Raw genomic sequence first — 15,686 nt, 5'->3', positions numbered from 1 at the left:
GGAGTGAGAGGTGTTCTAGAATGGTACAGTGTGTAAAAGGAAAAAAGGGTTGAGCCATCTAGGGATGAAAATGTCCACATGGTGTTGATTACACACAGAATTGGAAAAAGGATGAAGGGTTTGTTTCAGGGACTCATCACACCATTCACATCACTGGGGAAAGAGAACAGCAATGCTGGTAGGGAAGGAACACCTCAGACACTGGGAAGGTCAGGGGTAGGGGAGGAACCATTAATTGCCCTTGCATTAAAGATCTCTGGAAGAATGCAAGGAAAAGGATGAAGATGGAAAGATGTTTTTACTCTTGTAATTACAGAATTTTGAACCATGGGGCTATTTTACATATTTTAAAACTATTAAAAATTTTAAAATGAAAACAAAACTATACCTAAATCTGGAACTAAAACGTAAAAATTACCATTCCCAGCCATAAAGCTAGAGTACTGTCTAGTAAGGATCCAGAATATAAAAACACAGTAAAAATAAGTTAGATTTTCTTTTAACAGTGATCAACTCATAAATACATACTATTTTCTTTTATTTTCTAAAAAAGTTTTTGAATGTTTATTTATTTTTGAGAGAGAAAGAGACAGAGCACAAGCAGGGGAGGGGCAGAGAGAGGGAGACACAGAATCCGGAGCAGGCTCCAGGCTCCGAGCTCTGGGCACAGAGCCTGACGCGGGGCTTGAACCCACGAATCATAAGATCATGACCTGAGCCGAAGTCAGAAGCTTAACCGACTGAGCAACCCAGGCGTCCCCATACTATTTTCTAGCATAAAAATGGTTTTAGGAATGTATATGTACAAGAATAGGGCAGGCTGTTAAGTTAACTTTATGTTTATTTAATATAGCTGATGAAGTTACCAGACAAATATATTTTAATGTAACAAAAAGTTATAATTGATGTATATCATCTACAATGTAAAGGATTTTAATAATTTAGTATACCCAAAGACATTTGAATTTTACCCATTTTTGAGATGTAAAATACACAATTATAATACTCATACTACATATCTTATAATTTTAAAGTTTTAGCGAAAACATGAGTCTCTGTAGATAAAAGCAAGAATTCTCCTGTACCTAAGACAAATAAAAATGTATTACTAATAAAGTGCCACTGGATTAGACAATGCCATTTCAACTATTTCCTTTTTGGAGAGGAGAACACAAGTACATGATAATATGGAACTAGCCATTTTCATTATACTAGCATAGAACTAGTAATGGGCATTGTATTTTGTAACAAGCACAAGAGTGCTCATTTATAGTAGGTATTAACCATAATAAAGAATTCCTTTCAAGAAAGATCACAATTATGACTTATGACAAGCTGTACAGTCATCACTGAATATAGTTTGGTGTCCAGAGTTTTTAAAAAATACAATCATGAACTAAGATGAACCTAAGTCTACCAATACCAAGAAATAGTTTTAGGGACTTCATATAAATAAAATAACCTCTCTCTCAATTGTAAAATAGGTTTCATCCAATTCTAAGGCGAGAGGAATAGTAGTGGTTGGTAAAGTTTGGCAACAAGTATGTTTCTAGCAGGTGAAAGAAAGCTCGATATGCATTGCTATAAGATGCCTCTTTCACACAAGGAAAACATGCTAATTAGATGTAGATAGCACTTTTCAGGCACTTGACCTCACTTGGTAGTTAAGTTGATGTTCAGATGTATACTTAATGGAGAAACATTAAATTATATAGTGACTTCAAGTCATGTTCTCACAGAACATCTGTGTTCCATAAGCTAAATCCAAATGTTCCCGCTAAAATCAAATAATGATGCCATATATCCAGTTCAGAGAAAACAAATTTAATAGATTAAAGTTAATAGATTGAATTTTCTCAATTTTAAGATTTTCCACAATAAATTTTTCATAAGCCTTTGTTGTCTATTACTTGTCTGAATGCTAGGAGAAAAAAAGGCTTAAAAACTATAAAATATTATGCCTAAGTAAAGTTAGAAAATTTTCAACTGTTGATCAGTTCAATATAACATACGGTTTATGGAAATATGCTCAGAGTTTGCTCTTATACTGCTTAAGAGCCATATTTTCTCATAGTAAATTTGTTTGTGGTTCATATTATAGAATTCAGTATGTAAACATTTTCATGTACCCAAAGAGCATTATGAATTTTTGATCTGTTGTCCCTAGATATGTTTGAGAACCACTACCTATTTGTCTGGCTCTAAAAACTATCTTTGGGGTCCATGCCAAAGAAATGCTTTCAGATAGATCATTAAGGTTTGGGTTCTAAGATAAGACTACCAAAGTCTATTCTACAATGAAAACTATATGGCAAGATTTCAGTATAGATGTTATCAATGTTCCCATTTTGTTTTAATACTTAGGTTAAGTATTTTGATGTTAAGGATTTTTATTTGCATGTTATCATTGTATGACAATTTGGGAAAATTTGGCAATATACTTTCAGGCAGCTTTAAAATAATGCAACTTCAGCTCTTAGCACAAACAGCCCTGAGAACAATGCATTCAAATTACAGCTCAACTAGAAATAATCTAATTGAGAAACTTTAAAGTTACAAAAACAAATTCTGGAAAAGTTGTAAATTAAAAAAAAAAAGTCACAACATTTGAGGCACTACCAGACTACAGTACTTTTAAGAGTTGAAAGGACTTTGTAAAAAGAACAAACATACAAAGCTGGGTGTGCATATGCACACACTCCACATTGTGCTATAATGAAAAATTGTGTCCCCAAATTTTATAGCCTAAACATTTTATTATAGCATCTCCTATTAAAGATATCATGCTCTGGCTGCAGGAGAGTTTTGGTAATTGTTATAAAGCATTGGTACAGAATTTTGTACCATAAATGGTAACGGATTCAAGAGCTTGGTTAGCAACAATTTCAAGTGACAGACAGCCCTTGGAGGGGAGAATGAAACATCATAATTATGTTTATGACGCAAATGCTAAGTCAAAGTAGCAATGATTTGATCTATTTCAGAGGGTATTCAACTTTGTAGTAGCAAATAAGGTATAACAAAGTCTTCACAGTAGAAATAAAATATGTTGCTCTAGAAAGAAACAAATATTCCACTTGTTAATATTGTATACAAATTGGTGAAATGCCTGCCGACAAAAATGGTGTATCATCGTATAATCTATCAACATGACAGTCTACACTCTATACATGGTAACCTGTGATATTTAACATTTGCTACAAAAAAGTACAACAAATACTAGGAATCAACTTTTAATATTTCTGATGTCAAAAAGAATGAAGTTACTGCTGTTCTATGTTAAAAAATACGTTTACCTGCTTCCTTTTAATACAATTTATAAAGCTTTACTAAATGAAATATTTTGTTCTAGAGAAACATGTACTGACTTATGTGAAAATAAACAGTCCCATATCTTTAAAATCTATACTTATACTTATATATCAGAAGAGTATTTACATTTCATTATGGTACTTAAAATATTTATGCATAAATAGCTTTTGCCATTCAAGGTATGAAGATAGAGATGCATTATAATTCACATATGCTTACCTCACAATTGAAATGTATTTATGTGAAGTTTGACAAGTTAGGAACAACAAGGGCATGCTAATCCAGAATTAACAGTAAACCAGAACACTAGTATGGTTAACTGGGGTCATGTGAGTGACCAGCAAGCAGCACAGATTGAGAACTTCCTGGAATTCCTGTGGATAACAATGCCAACCAGTAACAAGTAAAACGCACAGAACAGACAACTAAAACACTAGAGCAGTATGAAGTAGATACTTAGATGGAATACTGGAAAGAATTTAGCCTAATTCCTAATTGTGCTTCAGATGGGCAAAAGCTAAGATGTTATGCTAAAATGGTTAACTATAACCTCTGTATTTCTTGTGCTTTAGAATTCTCCTTGCATTTCTCTTAAGTATCCTGTTTTCTTCTCCAAATGGGTTTGCTGAGGCCTATACAAGGTTTAAAAATGTGCACAAATTAAGTAACTAAACCTTTGGGATCTTCTGTTCCTAATACTATTTTCAGTATTGCTTCTCGGCCTTTTGGCTAAGATCAAGTGCCTAATGCTATTTTTAGTTACTGATTAGATCGGTTACAGCATCATATATGTTTTCCTCCAGATGATAGGAACAAAGGTCTTTCAGAGGTCAAGGCATGATGAGAAAGGTCTCATAATCAGTCTTAGAGAATGATTACTGAAGTAGTGATTTTGTTCTAAGTTTAATTTCAATATAATGATTGTTTTTAAGTCAAAGGTCCTTGCAAACCCTGTGACAGTGTCTAGAATCCTGGAAATAAGATATACGAAGAGAAATGTAGCTGAGTCACCTAAAACACTTTTTAAAATTATTCAGTTTTTAGAATTCTTTCCTAGTTATGTTTCACACTGGTAACCGAATTAAGTACATAACAATCAGAAAAAAATATATGTACTTCTCAAAGTAAGAAAAATAATCATCACAGAAAGTAACTCTTGCTCCATGATGCACTTTCAATTCACTTTAGAAAAAGTGTACATAAATTTAACAAATATTCCAAATCAATTTAAAGAATATCCAGTTTTGCTGGACAACTAAATATTTTAATGCCAAAAAGTGTACTTAAAAATGGTTGGAAAGGAGGGACTACTATAAATACCAACAATTTATTCAACATATTGATAAAGAGCGCTGCATAGCATCCTATAAAACAGGTCACTCCTTTAAATACAGAGAGAGAACAAAAAGCAAAAACATAACTAGAAAGAAACTTTCTATTTTTATGCCAGTTACACAGGCCTCAAGTAAAAACCTAACCAATCCCCTTTGCCACTGTCCCCTGTAGACTCGTCCTTTGTAATCTGACTTGCTAATAACAGTCAACCTATAGTTCAATGTCTGTCAACTATGAGCAGGTAGCAAAATCACTACATATAAGGTTATGTTTAGTCTTGCAACAATTTGGCAAAGGAAAGTATGACTGAGGTAATACAGGTGGCTGCACATGCCTACTAAGAAAACTGACACTTTTTGATAACATGATTTTTGGTTAAGGATTTGTGCTTGCCACACACAGGCTGAAACTGTGACAATTCCAATCCATAATCAACTCATTCTATATTAGGTCTGAAATTAATGCAGAACAATTCAACTTAAATGTGGTACTTTGATACCACTAGATGCTACATTGTCTGATTTTAAGCCCTGGTTTATCTATCAACTAAAATTCAGGAATGATTTGCTCAGACAAATCATCTCTGCTGAAGCCATCTTATCTATTTCTTGTACTCACTGAAAACCACAGGAAAGTTATAGGAAAGACACCTACAAAATTAAAAAAAAAAAAAAAGAATTACAAACTTGATGATTTTAAATTACCAATTGCCTACAAAACTGAGTACAATTTCAAAACAATTTAAAAAAATGAGGTGGCTTATGAAGGCCATAGCTTTGGTGACAACTTAGACCCAAACTTTAGATCTGTGGTTGATCCAGACCTAACATTTTGCTCATGCCTGATGTTCCCATTTATTTGCAGGGCTTTATGGCTACAGCATATTCTTCACTCATTGCACACATAACAGACACCTAGAAGGGAAAAATGCAGGCAAAAAGTTATTCAGAAGGCAATACATACATAAGATATGTTATTATATACTGGATATTTGTGGATATTTTATACATGCTGACTTTGGAAAGAGGTATTCCAAGACCAGATAACCTACTTTCTTTATAGTTTTCCAAAGTAAAATTTCTCAAACTGTGGTTTTTAAGGTGACTTCCAGGAAACAGGAAGAATAAGAGCTATGAATGTCTCAATACTTATCAGATGTCATACTTCTGAGAGTCATAGCAAAGACAAAGAGTAAATCACCTTCACGCTTTAGTATTCCCATACCATCTTTTCTTATCTTTCATAGCTCAGGTGCTGGTCTTCAAAACAAATTTGGGGTTGGCAATGTCTGCTTAGCAAAAAGTGAACTTTGATACTTTCTTTGGTAATGGACCTCTCGGGGTATCATGGGAAAACCGTCTCATAGAGCAGTATTTAAAAACTACATTTCATATTTGCCATTTTTTGCTAACTAGTTTATGCCACAGTTCTTATAAAAAGCAATCTCCCCTTAGGTCTTTACCTGTACATCTTCACCTGCATTGTATTTTCCTTCTATTTCTTTACCTAGTTCACCTTCTGGCAGCTTAAGATCCTCACGAACTTCACCGGTTTCTGTCAGCAGGGATAAGTAACCATCCTGAATACATATCAGCTATTAAAAGAAATTATATCATTTGCAGTGATTAGATTATATCACTTTGTAATATTTACATAGTTAAGTTGCAATCCACATTAATTTGTACAAGTACACAGTAATACGTTAATATATTCTGAGCTTAAATAATGCTAAACATACAAAACCATAAAAGATGTATAGACTAAAAGTATAAGTTCACTCCTTCCTGCACACCACGTTCCCCCAACTCTCTCTCTCTCTCTCTCTCTAATATGCCCTGAAGCATTTATGTGTATGTGCACAATACAAATATAGTTGCTTTAGAAAAAATAAATGAGAATCCAAGGTGATTCTGTCTACATGGGGTCTGCTCATGTCCCTCTTCAGGAAATTAGTAACTTGGAAAAAAATCTGACATGTCTTAGGTTGTTGGAGGGAAGGGGATGTTTGTCTCCTTTGCCTTCCTTTGGCTGCCTACACGTATACTTCAACCCTTTCTGGATAGGTTGTGTCTTCTTAAGCCCTTGACCTAGACCAGAGGCATTGATATGCATCAGGTTTCTTTAGTCATCAACTATGACCTTCCCACCAACAGGGGAAACTATCCATAGAGTTGGTCCTGGTGGACGATTTGGCCATAAGGGTGTGGCCCTTAACATGGTGACAGAAGAAGACAGGAGGACTCTTTGAGATATCGAGACCTTCCACAGATCCTCAATTGAGGAGATGCTTGTCAATGTTGCTGACCTCATCTGAAGGGCTGTCCTGTTACCTAGCCCTATCCAGGATTCAGGCCCTGGGAGCTGAAGAGGAGCAGGAGTGGGGAGGGAAGGGAGCCATGGGATAGACATCTTGTCAGGTTTTTTTCTTTTCTTTGAATCAATGTCACTTTTTGTGTCAAAAAAACATAAATGGGATATTACAGGTATTTTTCAGCAAGTTGTTTTCACTTAACAGTATGTCTTAGCAATCTTTCCAAATTGGAAACTATAGGCCTACCTCAGTCTCTTTAACTACTTCACAGCTGCATAAATAGATTGTAACTGATTTAACTATTTTCCTATTAATGGGCATAAAGTTAATTTTAGTTTTCCATGATTACAATGTGTCTTATAATTTGATTATGAACAAAATTCTGTAGAAAACTTTTGGTGTCCAGTTTACTATTAACGTTAGGTTTTTTTTAAAGACAAACATTTGCTTGTTGATGACATTAATGAAACAAACCCAGTCTAACCTACAAAGAGACACAGTTTTGATAGTCCTGATTTTTTTTTTTATTACAGGAATGATGAAATAGCCAGGCTGTACTTATTTATTCTAGAAGCATATACAGTATGTCTAGATTTCTTTAAGTTTATTTAAATTTTAGTTAATGTATAGTGTAGTACTGGTTTCAGTAGAATTCAGTGATTTATCACTTAAATACAACACACAGTGCTCATCACAAGTGCCCTCCTTGATGCCCTTCACCCATCCAGCCCATCTCCCACCCCCTTCCATCAGTCCTCAGTCTCTTCTCTCCCCCCCACTGCCTTCCCATATCTGTTTTGTTTCTGAAATTCCACATATAAGTGACTACTGGGGGGAATGCAAACTGGTACAGCCACTTCCACTCTGGAGAACAGTATGGAGGCTCCTCAAAAAACAAAAATAGAACTATCCTGCCATCCAGCAACAGGTGCCTAGACTTCTAACAGATTTTATAAAAGGCAATTGTTTGGAATACCAGATGCTAACATTGACAAACACAAAAGGAGTTGAAGATTTGGTCCTTACTCCCCTTTACTGCTTTGTGTTACTGTTTGTAACACAAACCTACCATAGAGGTAGATTTCAAAGCTCCTCTCTATGGCACTACCAAATCTGGCTATGGCTTCCCACAGATATCTCATCAGATTTCAGCTTTTGCACACGTCTAAAACCTCAAAAACAAAAAGCATCCTCTAAGCAACTACAAATCCTTTTAATTCATCTTTACATCACTCAAACATTTGTGAGGTAGTTGGGAGAGGAGTGGGAAACAAGGAGGTTGAGGCAGAAGTGTAGTTTTTTTTATTGTACCAATCGTTGTATACACTACAAAGTGATCACCAAAATAAGTCTAGTTACCATCCATCACCATACAATTGACCTCCTTTACCCATTTCACTCATTCTCCAATCCCCTTCATCTCTAAAAACCAACCACCAATCTGCTCTATAAGTTTTGTTTTGTTTTTGTTCACTTGTTTTTTACATTCCACATAGAAGTGAAATAATACAGTATTTATTTTTCTCTCTCTGACTTATTTCTCTTAGCATAATATCTTCAAGTTCCATCCAGGTTGTTGCAAATGTCAACATTTCCTTTTTTTCATGACAAAGTAGTAATCAGTTGTATATGTATACCACATCTTCTTTATTCCTTTATCCATTAAAGGACATTTAGGCAGTTTCTATATCTTGGCTACTGTAAACAATGCTGCAATGAACATCTGGGTGCATATAGCTTTTGAAATTAGTGTTTTCATACCCGAAAGTGGTATAGCTGATCATTATGATAGTTCTACTTTTATTTTTTGAGGAACCTCCATACTGTTTTATATAGTGACTATACCAATTTAAATTCCCACCAACAGTCCAAGAAGTTCCTTTTTCTCCAGATCTTTTCCAATAATTGTCACTTTTTGTCTTTTTGATAATAACCATTCTAACATGTATGAAATGATATCTCATTGTGGTTTTGATTTGAATTTCCCTGTTAATTAGTGATGTCGAATATCTTCTCAGGTACCTGTTGGCCATCTGTGTATCTTCTTTGGAAAAGTTTGTTTTGATCCTCTGCCCATTTTTTAATCAAATTGCTTGGGTTTTTTTTTTTTTTTTTTTTTTTGCTATTGAGTTCTTTATATATTTTGGACATTAACCCCTTATCAGATATATGATTTGCAAATATTTTCTCCCATTCAGTAGGTTGCCTTTTCATCTTGTTGATGGTTTCCTTTGCTGTACAGAAGCATTTTAGTTTGATGTAGTCCCACTCATTTATTTTTGCTTTTGCTGCCTTTGCTTTCGGTGTCAGAACCAAAAATGTAATGCCAAGACCAATGTCAAGAAGCTTACCACAAATGTTTTCTTCTAGTTTTGTGGTTTCAGGAATTATATTTAAGTCTTTAACCAATTTTGAGTTAATGTTTGTATATGGTGTAAGATAATCTAGTTTTATTCTTTTGCATGTGGCTGTCCAGTTTTTCCAACATCATTTATTATATAATTCTAAATAGCCACAGGCTTACAAGGCAGATCTTTTTGATTTTGGCTCTTTTAGCAATTCCCTGAAGTAGAACTTGTCTATTTCGAGAATTAAAGGTTCCCACTGCCATTAGTGACTGAAACATAAAAGTCAAATAATACTACTGATACTTTGATATTTATTTATATAATGGTGGTATTTTATTTTTAAAGAGTTAAGAATTCATCAGTTAAACTGTGGGATGAAATATAAAGCATTTCAAATAAAATATGTATAGACATTATAAAATCTCTAGTAAAACAACATTTTAAAAAATTAAACATCTTATTAAAATAAATTGCTATATGAAATAAAATTAAAATTTTCAAAAATAAAACTGTAGAAAAGTAAAATTAAATAATGAAAATTATTTGATCTTCTTACACAAATTAATTTTAAAATTTCAGATATACAGTAAAGTTACAAAAACAATACATCAAAATCCCATATTTTTCCCCTTGATTCACCCATTAACATTTAACCACATGTGCATTTATGTATATATGAATACATAAAATACATAGAATATACATTCTTGTTCTTTTCTTCTTTTTACTAAACCATTTGAGTACGTTTCAAAAATCATGATTCTTTAGCAAGAAAGACAAATTTTTTTTCTTTCCCAAAAAAGACAAATTCTTATATAACCAACTTATTTTTTTAATTAGGAAATGTAATATTGCTAAAAATATTATTTAATATATAGTCCATATAAAAATTTATCAATTGTTCCAATATTGTCTTTGATAGAAACTATTTCCTCCCAATTCCAGGTTCATACCTTGTACATATTTGGCATGGATACGTGCATGAAGACCACCACAGCACAATAAATATAACTGAAAAGGCCCACAGAGCTAAATTTTTTAAATGAACAGAAATAAGTATTATATGGTGACTTGATAACAAAGGGGTATGATCACTGAGTACTTACGATGCAAGGCACTGTTCTAAGTATTAACTAACTAAACCTCCTGTGAGGTTTACTATTCTTATCTTCACTTTATAAATAATGAAAAAAAGGCAAGAGGTTAAATAACTTGCCAACCAAGGTCACGTAATTAGTAAGTGTTAAAGTAAGGATTTGGACCCAGCCTATCTGGCATGAGTCATTCTCTTATCCATGATCCAGTACAGACTACATACCATAAGCTGACACTAGGATGAGGAAAGTGAAGCACTTGTTCTGAGTGCAAAATTTAAGGTGGCACCAAAAAAACTCATCAGTGATCACATATTTTAAAACTAAAATTAATACAAAAATTCCATGATGAACAAAGTATCAAAATTTTAAATAAAGACAAAATTTGAACTACTGATTTTTCCTTTTAGGTGGCTTAGTCGGTTAAATGTCCCACTTCTGATTTCGGCTCAGGTCATGATCTCACTGTTCATGGGATGAAACCCTGAGTCAGGCTCTGTGCTGATATCACAGAGCCTGCTTGGGATTCTCTCTCTCTCTCTTTCTCAAAATAAATAAACTTAAAAAAAAAAAATTGTGCTGTAGGCAAGGGCATCACTTACCTCATTTCCCCTTACCCTGGTCTGGGTCCTGCTGTGTCCCCAAATAAAACCCAAACTAAATTTTCCTTTATGTTAAATCTGGAGCTCCAATCAATGATTGACTAATTTTTTAAAATATTTATTTATTTTTGAGAGGGGGGGGGAGAGAGATAGAGACAGAGAGATCGTGTGTGCATGGGGGAGCGGCAGAGAGAGAGAGGGAGAGAATCCGAAGCAGGCTCCCAGCCATTAGCACAGAGCCCCGACGGTGAGATCATGACCTGAGCCGAAATCAAGAGTCAGATGCTTAACTGACTGAAAAGACTTAAAGGAAAAATTTGGTTTGGGTTTTATTTGGGGATACAGCATGGCCTAGACTAAGGTAAAGGGAACGAAGTAAGTGAGCCTTTGCCTAGAGCACAATATTTTTTACAATTAGTCAATCACCCAGGTGCCCCAATGATTGACTAATTTGATCATGGTAGTAATTATATGAATTACTGATACTGTCTTTCTGAAACACTCAAAGGCAAAAGCATTCTATGTTGAATGTGTATTAATGTATATAATGAATATTGAATATTCAAAGCATTCACATGTTAAGGATAAAAAAACAGAAATCCATTTTTGGCAAAAGAAAAGTCTATGCTTAGCCTTAGCTGCACTATCCTTACTTCAATGAATAATCACATATGCATTTAACAAATGTTTATTGAGCACCCACTATAAGCCATGTCTAAATTAGGTGCTCCAAGCATAATGGAATGATTAAATGGAATTTTTATACAGGAAAAGGGGGAGCAGAAAAGGACTACTTTTTGGTACATATCTACTTATGAGGTAATTACGGTATACATTTTCTCATTTAATCCTCACATTATCCTTCCTTTGTAGATGGGAAGACTGAGTCTCAGAGAGATTGTATAATTTGTCCAAGGTTGTCCAGCTAGAAAGTGGCAGAACTAGATCCAAACCCAAATTTGCCCGATTAAAAAAAAAAAAAAAAGCCCATACGCTATTATTATAATAAGACAATTCAAATGTCTACAAAGACTCCAAGGAAACCTAGAAAATATTCATAAATGGGAAAATGAAAATATAAAACTTACTAGATTAAAACTATGTAAAAATATGTTTACATTATGTGTGAATAAAGAGTAAAAGGAAGTCATATGGGAATTGCAGCTGAAGGTAACATGCTCTAAAAATTACATAATACAATATAAGATATAGCAAGAAGTCAGTTTAAAATGAATTTAAAAAATCTAGGTATCACACTTGTATTTTTCACTGTGTAAAATATAACAGAAAAGAGTTCTGTATATGGTATGCTTGTCACTGAGATTGAAGACTTACAAGAGAGACTTTAGTTATGATTAATCTGAGCTCCCACATCCTATGAGGTCAATGGTTTGGTTACCATCAATTCTCCCAAACCAACAAAATGTTATCATTACACATGACCTATCCAAATATATAATTGGAACTAAAACTTGGAAGTTTATACCTATAATTTAACAAAAGGTCACAGCATGGTCACTGAATGTAAATAAAACAATTACATAGTTTTGTATTTTCTTTACTGTATGCAGTGGCCAGGTACTTCATCTTTTATATTAATGGCTTTCGGCTGACTTCCCTATTTAAGAATACCAAATTCTAACTCACATTCATTAATACACAAACTTGGTTGGTGGAACATGAATCCCAAAGACTTCATAAAGTCTTAGGTTTGAGAAGTGAAAAGAAATAAAATACCAGGGAGGGAGTTACTCTACATTTGAAATAGTTTACAACAAAGAGCAGTTTTACTAAACATTGGACTTATTCAGTCACAAAATGCAGTCACTTGATCTGAGAAACAATAAGCCATGTTCAACTTTTTAAAAATTCAAAATGTTAAAAAAATAGCAAATTAGCAATAATTATAGATAAGGTACAAGTGTTAAATCTCACTATTTTTCCAATTTTTAGGATAAGTGGTGCCTAATATTTGGTTAGAAAAACCTACAAAACTACTCCCAGGTTTTGTTAAATTACAGTTAACAGTAGAATATATTTGCAACTTTAAGAAACAACCAGCATTTTACAGGAAATTAGTACTCACTTGATAATCATTTCTCTTAATATTTGGAACATCCATGTTGTGAGTAGAGGGACAAATATCTTCATACTTTTTGCCCGTGAAAATATCAATTCCAACAAGGTGAACCTAGCAGAAAAGGGAGAACAGGAAACCTGTTTAATCTTTGCCAAGTATATCACTCATTACATACACAAGAGCACAATACCAAAGCTGATTATGACAGATTCTTTCTCCTTCCAAGGTCATCTTATTTTATTTTCTTAAAAAAAAAAAAAAAGTAGTGGTCATTGACTTGAGAAGCAGTGAACCAAACTAAACAGTATCATGACATATCCAGACCCAATATCATATATAGTCCAGTAATTCAATTATAAGATGCATAAGAAAAATGAAGTTATGTTAGAACACGTTTTCTCATCTGAATAGATTATTCTAAGTCACTAGGATTTCAGGAAAGTTTCATTTCCCAGTTAAATGAAACATTATAAGGGCCCCAAAAGGAAATGCTATATTTCAGTATGCAAAGCAATAGCTGGTCACCCGGTAACTGTGGGAAGAAAAAATTGTGATTATTACAAAGTTATAAATATGGAAATCTCATGTTCCGCACTGTAATTCAAATGATTAAAACCCCAACGCAAAGAGAGACCTGGAAGGGCACTTACCTTGGCATGACCGTGCTTTCCAGTTTTGGAAGTTGACATCTCCACTATTTTGCATGGTCGTCCTTTGAGAACCACGAAGCCGTTTTTGCGCAGGGCCGAGCACTGCATTGGGTAAGTGCTGGAAGCCCCAGCATCTCCAGTAGTGAAATCAATTTCATCCGCCATGGTGGGCTGGGGAGATGCTAGCTTTTCCCAGGGAACTACACAAAAAGTTTGTGTTTGCTTTTTAACAAAGGGAACGCAGGCAGGGAATTTCGGACAGGTTACGTACCAAACATCATGGATCTATTATTTTTTCATTTATAGAACACCCACAAAAGAATAGGGGGCACTTCTAACTCCGGCCTCTACAAACTTTTCCATCCATTGGTGGGGAGGTAGGGAGGGAGGTCGCAGATGAGCTCCTAGCGGGTGGGGGATACCCGCCCTGGGCACTCACCGGCGCGGGGAGCAGCAAATCTCGGCCCCCGTCGTCCCACCGCAGGAGAAACCGGCGACCTTCCCGCACAGCGCCGCGCCGCGCCACCCGGCCCTCCGCCGCCGCCCTTATCCTCACTGCGGGGGACCCAGCCCAGGCCGCACATCCCCGACAAGGATGGGGATAACAGGACCTGGTCCACAGCACCTGGCCCCCAGGCAGCAGGCGTGCACCCCGCCCTCCAGCCTGCGGCGCCGTCGCCCCGGCCTCTCAGGCGCCCCCTTGTCCTGCCGGCATCCTTGGCCCGGCCCGGCCCGGCCCCGCAAGGGCCTGAGCCCTGGCGGGTCCCGCGCTCTCCTCCGTTCCCCCATCCATCCTTCCTCCTTCCCTAGTTTTGGACTCGGCTCCGGTCGCCTTCTCCGGCCCTGCCTCGCTCCGGTCCCGGCCCTACCAGCTTTTCCCCATGTCTTCACCTTTCAGCAGGGAAAGAGCTCCTTTTGCCTGCGCACCGGCGCCGGTCCCCTACAGCTGCGGCGGCGGCAGCGGTGGCGGCCCCGGCAGTTCCAAGAGACGGGGCGGGGCCGCCACACTTTCCACACCCCGGCCTCCCCGCCCTTTCCCGCCCCCACCACAGCCCCACTTCCGGGATAGGTCCCGGCGCGTCACAGGCACCGCCCTCTCGGGCTACCATTGGCTACAATGTTCACGAGGTCCCGCCCAGTCACGTGAAGAGCGCCCTGGCAACCCCACGTGCTGCGGATTAGTGCACTTCCGGCGTGAGGAGCACTTTTTGGAGTCCGATTGCTGAGGGTGAACTTAAAAGCAAGGAAACTTGCTACCTCAAACTTTTATGTTGGTTGCACTCGGGTCCAAGTTGAAGTTAACAGGAGCCAAACCACGCGTTCTGTGGCCCCTGCCATCGGGTGCGTGGTGGTTGTCACGTGACAGTTGTCAGGCCCTGTGAGGGACACGGATTCAACGGGTGCCCTGCGTGGTTGTGGGAGGAGATTTGGGGTCGAACTTCTGGCTCAGGTTGATGGTCGAAACCACGCTTGGCTCCTCAAGGAAGAGCCCAAGTGCAGTATTTTATTACCGGCTTTAACCTGTCGGCTCACAGGGGACCCCGGCCATCCGTGATGAGGTTCTGGCAGTGACTGCCACTGGGTGCCTGGGCAGGGTCAGCAGTGCCTTCTGGGGTGGGAACTCCTGAGACATCTGCGACCCAGATAACAGCAGTGAAATGACCCAGCTCATTCTTCACACTAGGCTGTTACGGAGTTGTGAAGGTGAATGGTGAATGCCTACCTCCTTCCTTCGTCACGGTCCTGTCCAGAAACTCAGACCAGTCCAGTTCTGAGAAACTCGGCTCTTCTTTCCTCTTGGCATTGGTATTTGAGTTTGAGGTATGTTCAAACCTCAGTAGAGCTGTTGGGTTGTCTTCAAAATAGACCAGGAGCCAATAGAGACTTGACTAGGATTAAGGACCAAGGTTCTTAAAAGAGATGCGCCCCCTTGTGTTCCGTTTCACAACGCACT

General features: G+C 37.0%; 1 protein-coding gene and 1 non-coding gene across 4 annotated transcripts; one reads left to right on the top strand and one right to left on the bottom strand.

The window, feature by feature from the left end:
- Positions 1-582: 582 nt before the first annotated feature.
- Positions 583-14,761, bottom strand: EIF5A2 (eukaryotic translation initiation factor 5A2). 3 transcript variants are annotated; one of them, XM_027061454.2, is made up of 5 exons: positions 14,624-14,761; positions 13,733-13,932; positions 13,089-13,193; positions 6,110-6,241; positions 583-5,561 (listed from the first exon to the last, which is right to left on the bottom strand). In XM_027061454.2, exons 2-5 carry the CDS (start codon positions 13,895-13,897, stop codon positions 5,502-5,504), a joined length of 462 nt encoding a protein of 153 aa, XP_026917255.1. In that variant the 5' UTR covers positions 13,898-13,932; positions 14,624-14,761; the 3' UTR covers positions 583-5,501. The 3 variants fall into 3 exon arrangements, with proteins under 3 accessions (XP_026917255.1, XP_026917256.1, XP_053077189.1); XM_027061455.2 differs by having other exon boundaries at positions 6,154-6,241; XM_053221214.1 differs by lacking the exon at positions 583-5,561 and adding an exon at positions 10,260-10,335 and having other exon boundaries at positions 6,177-6,241.
- LOC113600026 (small nucleolar RNA SNORA67) lies at positions 6,545-6,687 on the top strand. The gene has a single exon (XR_003421005.1). It is a non-coding gene; the product is annotated as a small nucleolar RNA SNORA67 (small nucleolar RNA).
- Positions 14,762-15,686: the final 925 nt, after the last annotated feature.

This window comes from Acinonyx jubatus, chromosome C2 (assembly GCF_027475565.1).
Source record: "Acinonyx jubatus isolate Ajub_Pintada_27869175 chromosome C2, VMU_Ajub_asm_v1.0, whole genome shotgun sequence".
In the NCBI taxonomy this organism is placed as follows: Eukaryota; Metazoa; Chordata; class Mammalia; order Carnivora; family Felidae; genus Acinonyx; species Acinonyx jubatus.
The sequence above is the reverse complement of the archived record's forward strand: the minus strand, read 5'-3'. Positions and strand labels throughout refer to the sequence as shown.

Bases quoted from the DNA above. Each gene is read 5' to 3' on its own strand.
- EIF5A2 (XM_027061454.2), bottom strand. From the start codon at position 13,897: ATGGCGGATGAAATTGATTTCACTACTGGAGATGCTGGGGCTTCCAGC. The intron at 6,242-13,088 runs GTGAGTACTAAT...TTCTTTTAATAG, and splicing joins TTAAGAGAAATGATTATCAA to CTGATATGTATTCAGGATGG. The intron at 5,562-6,109 runs GTAAAGACCTAA...TTTCCCTTCTAG, and splicing joins ATGCAGGTGAAGATGTACAG to GTGTCTGTTATGTGTGCAAT.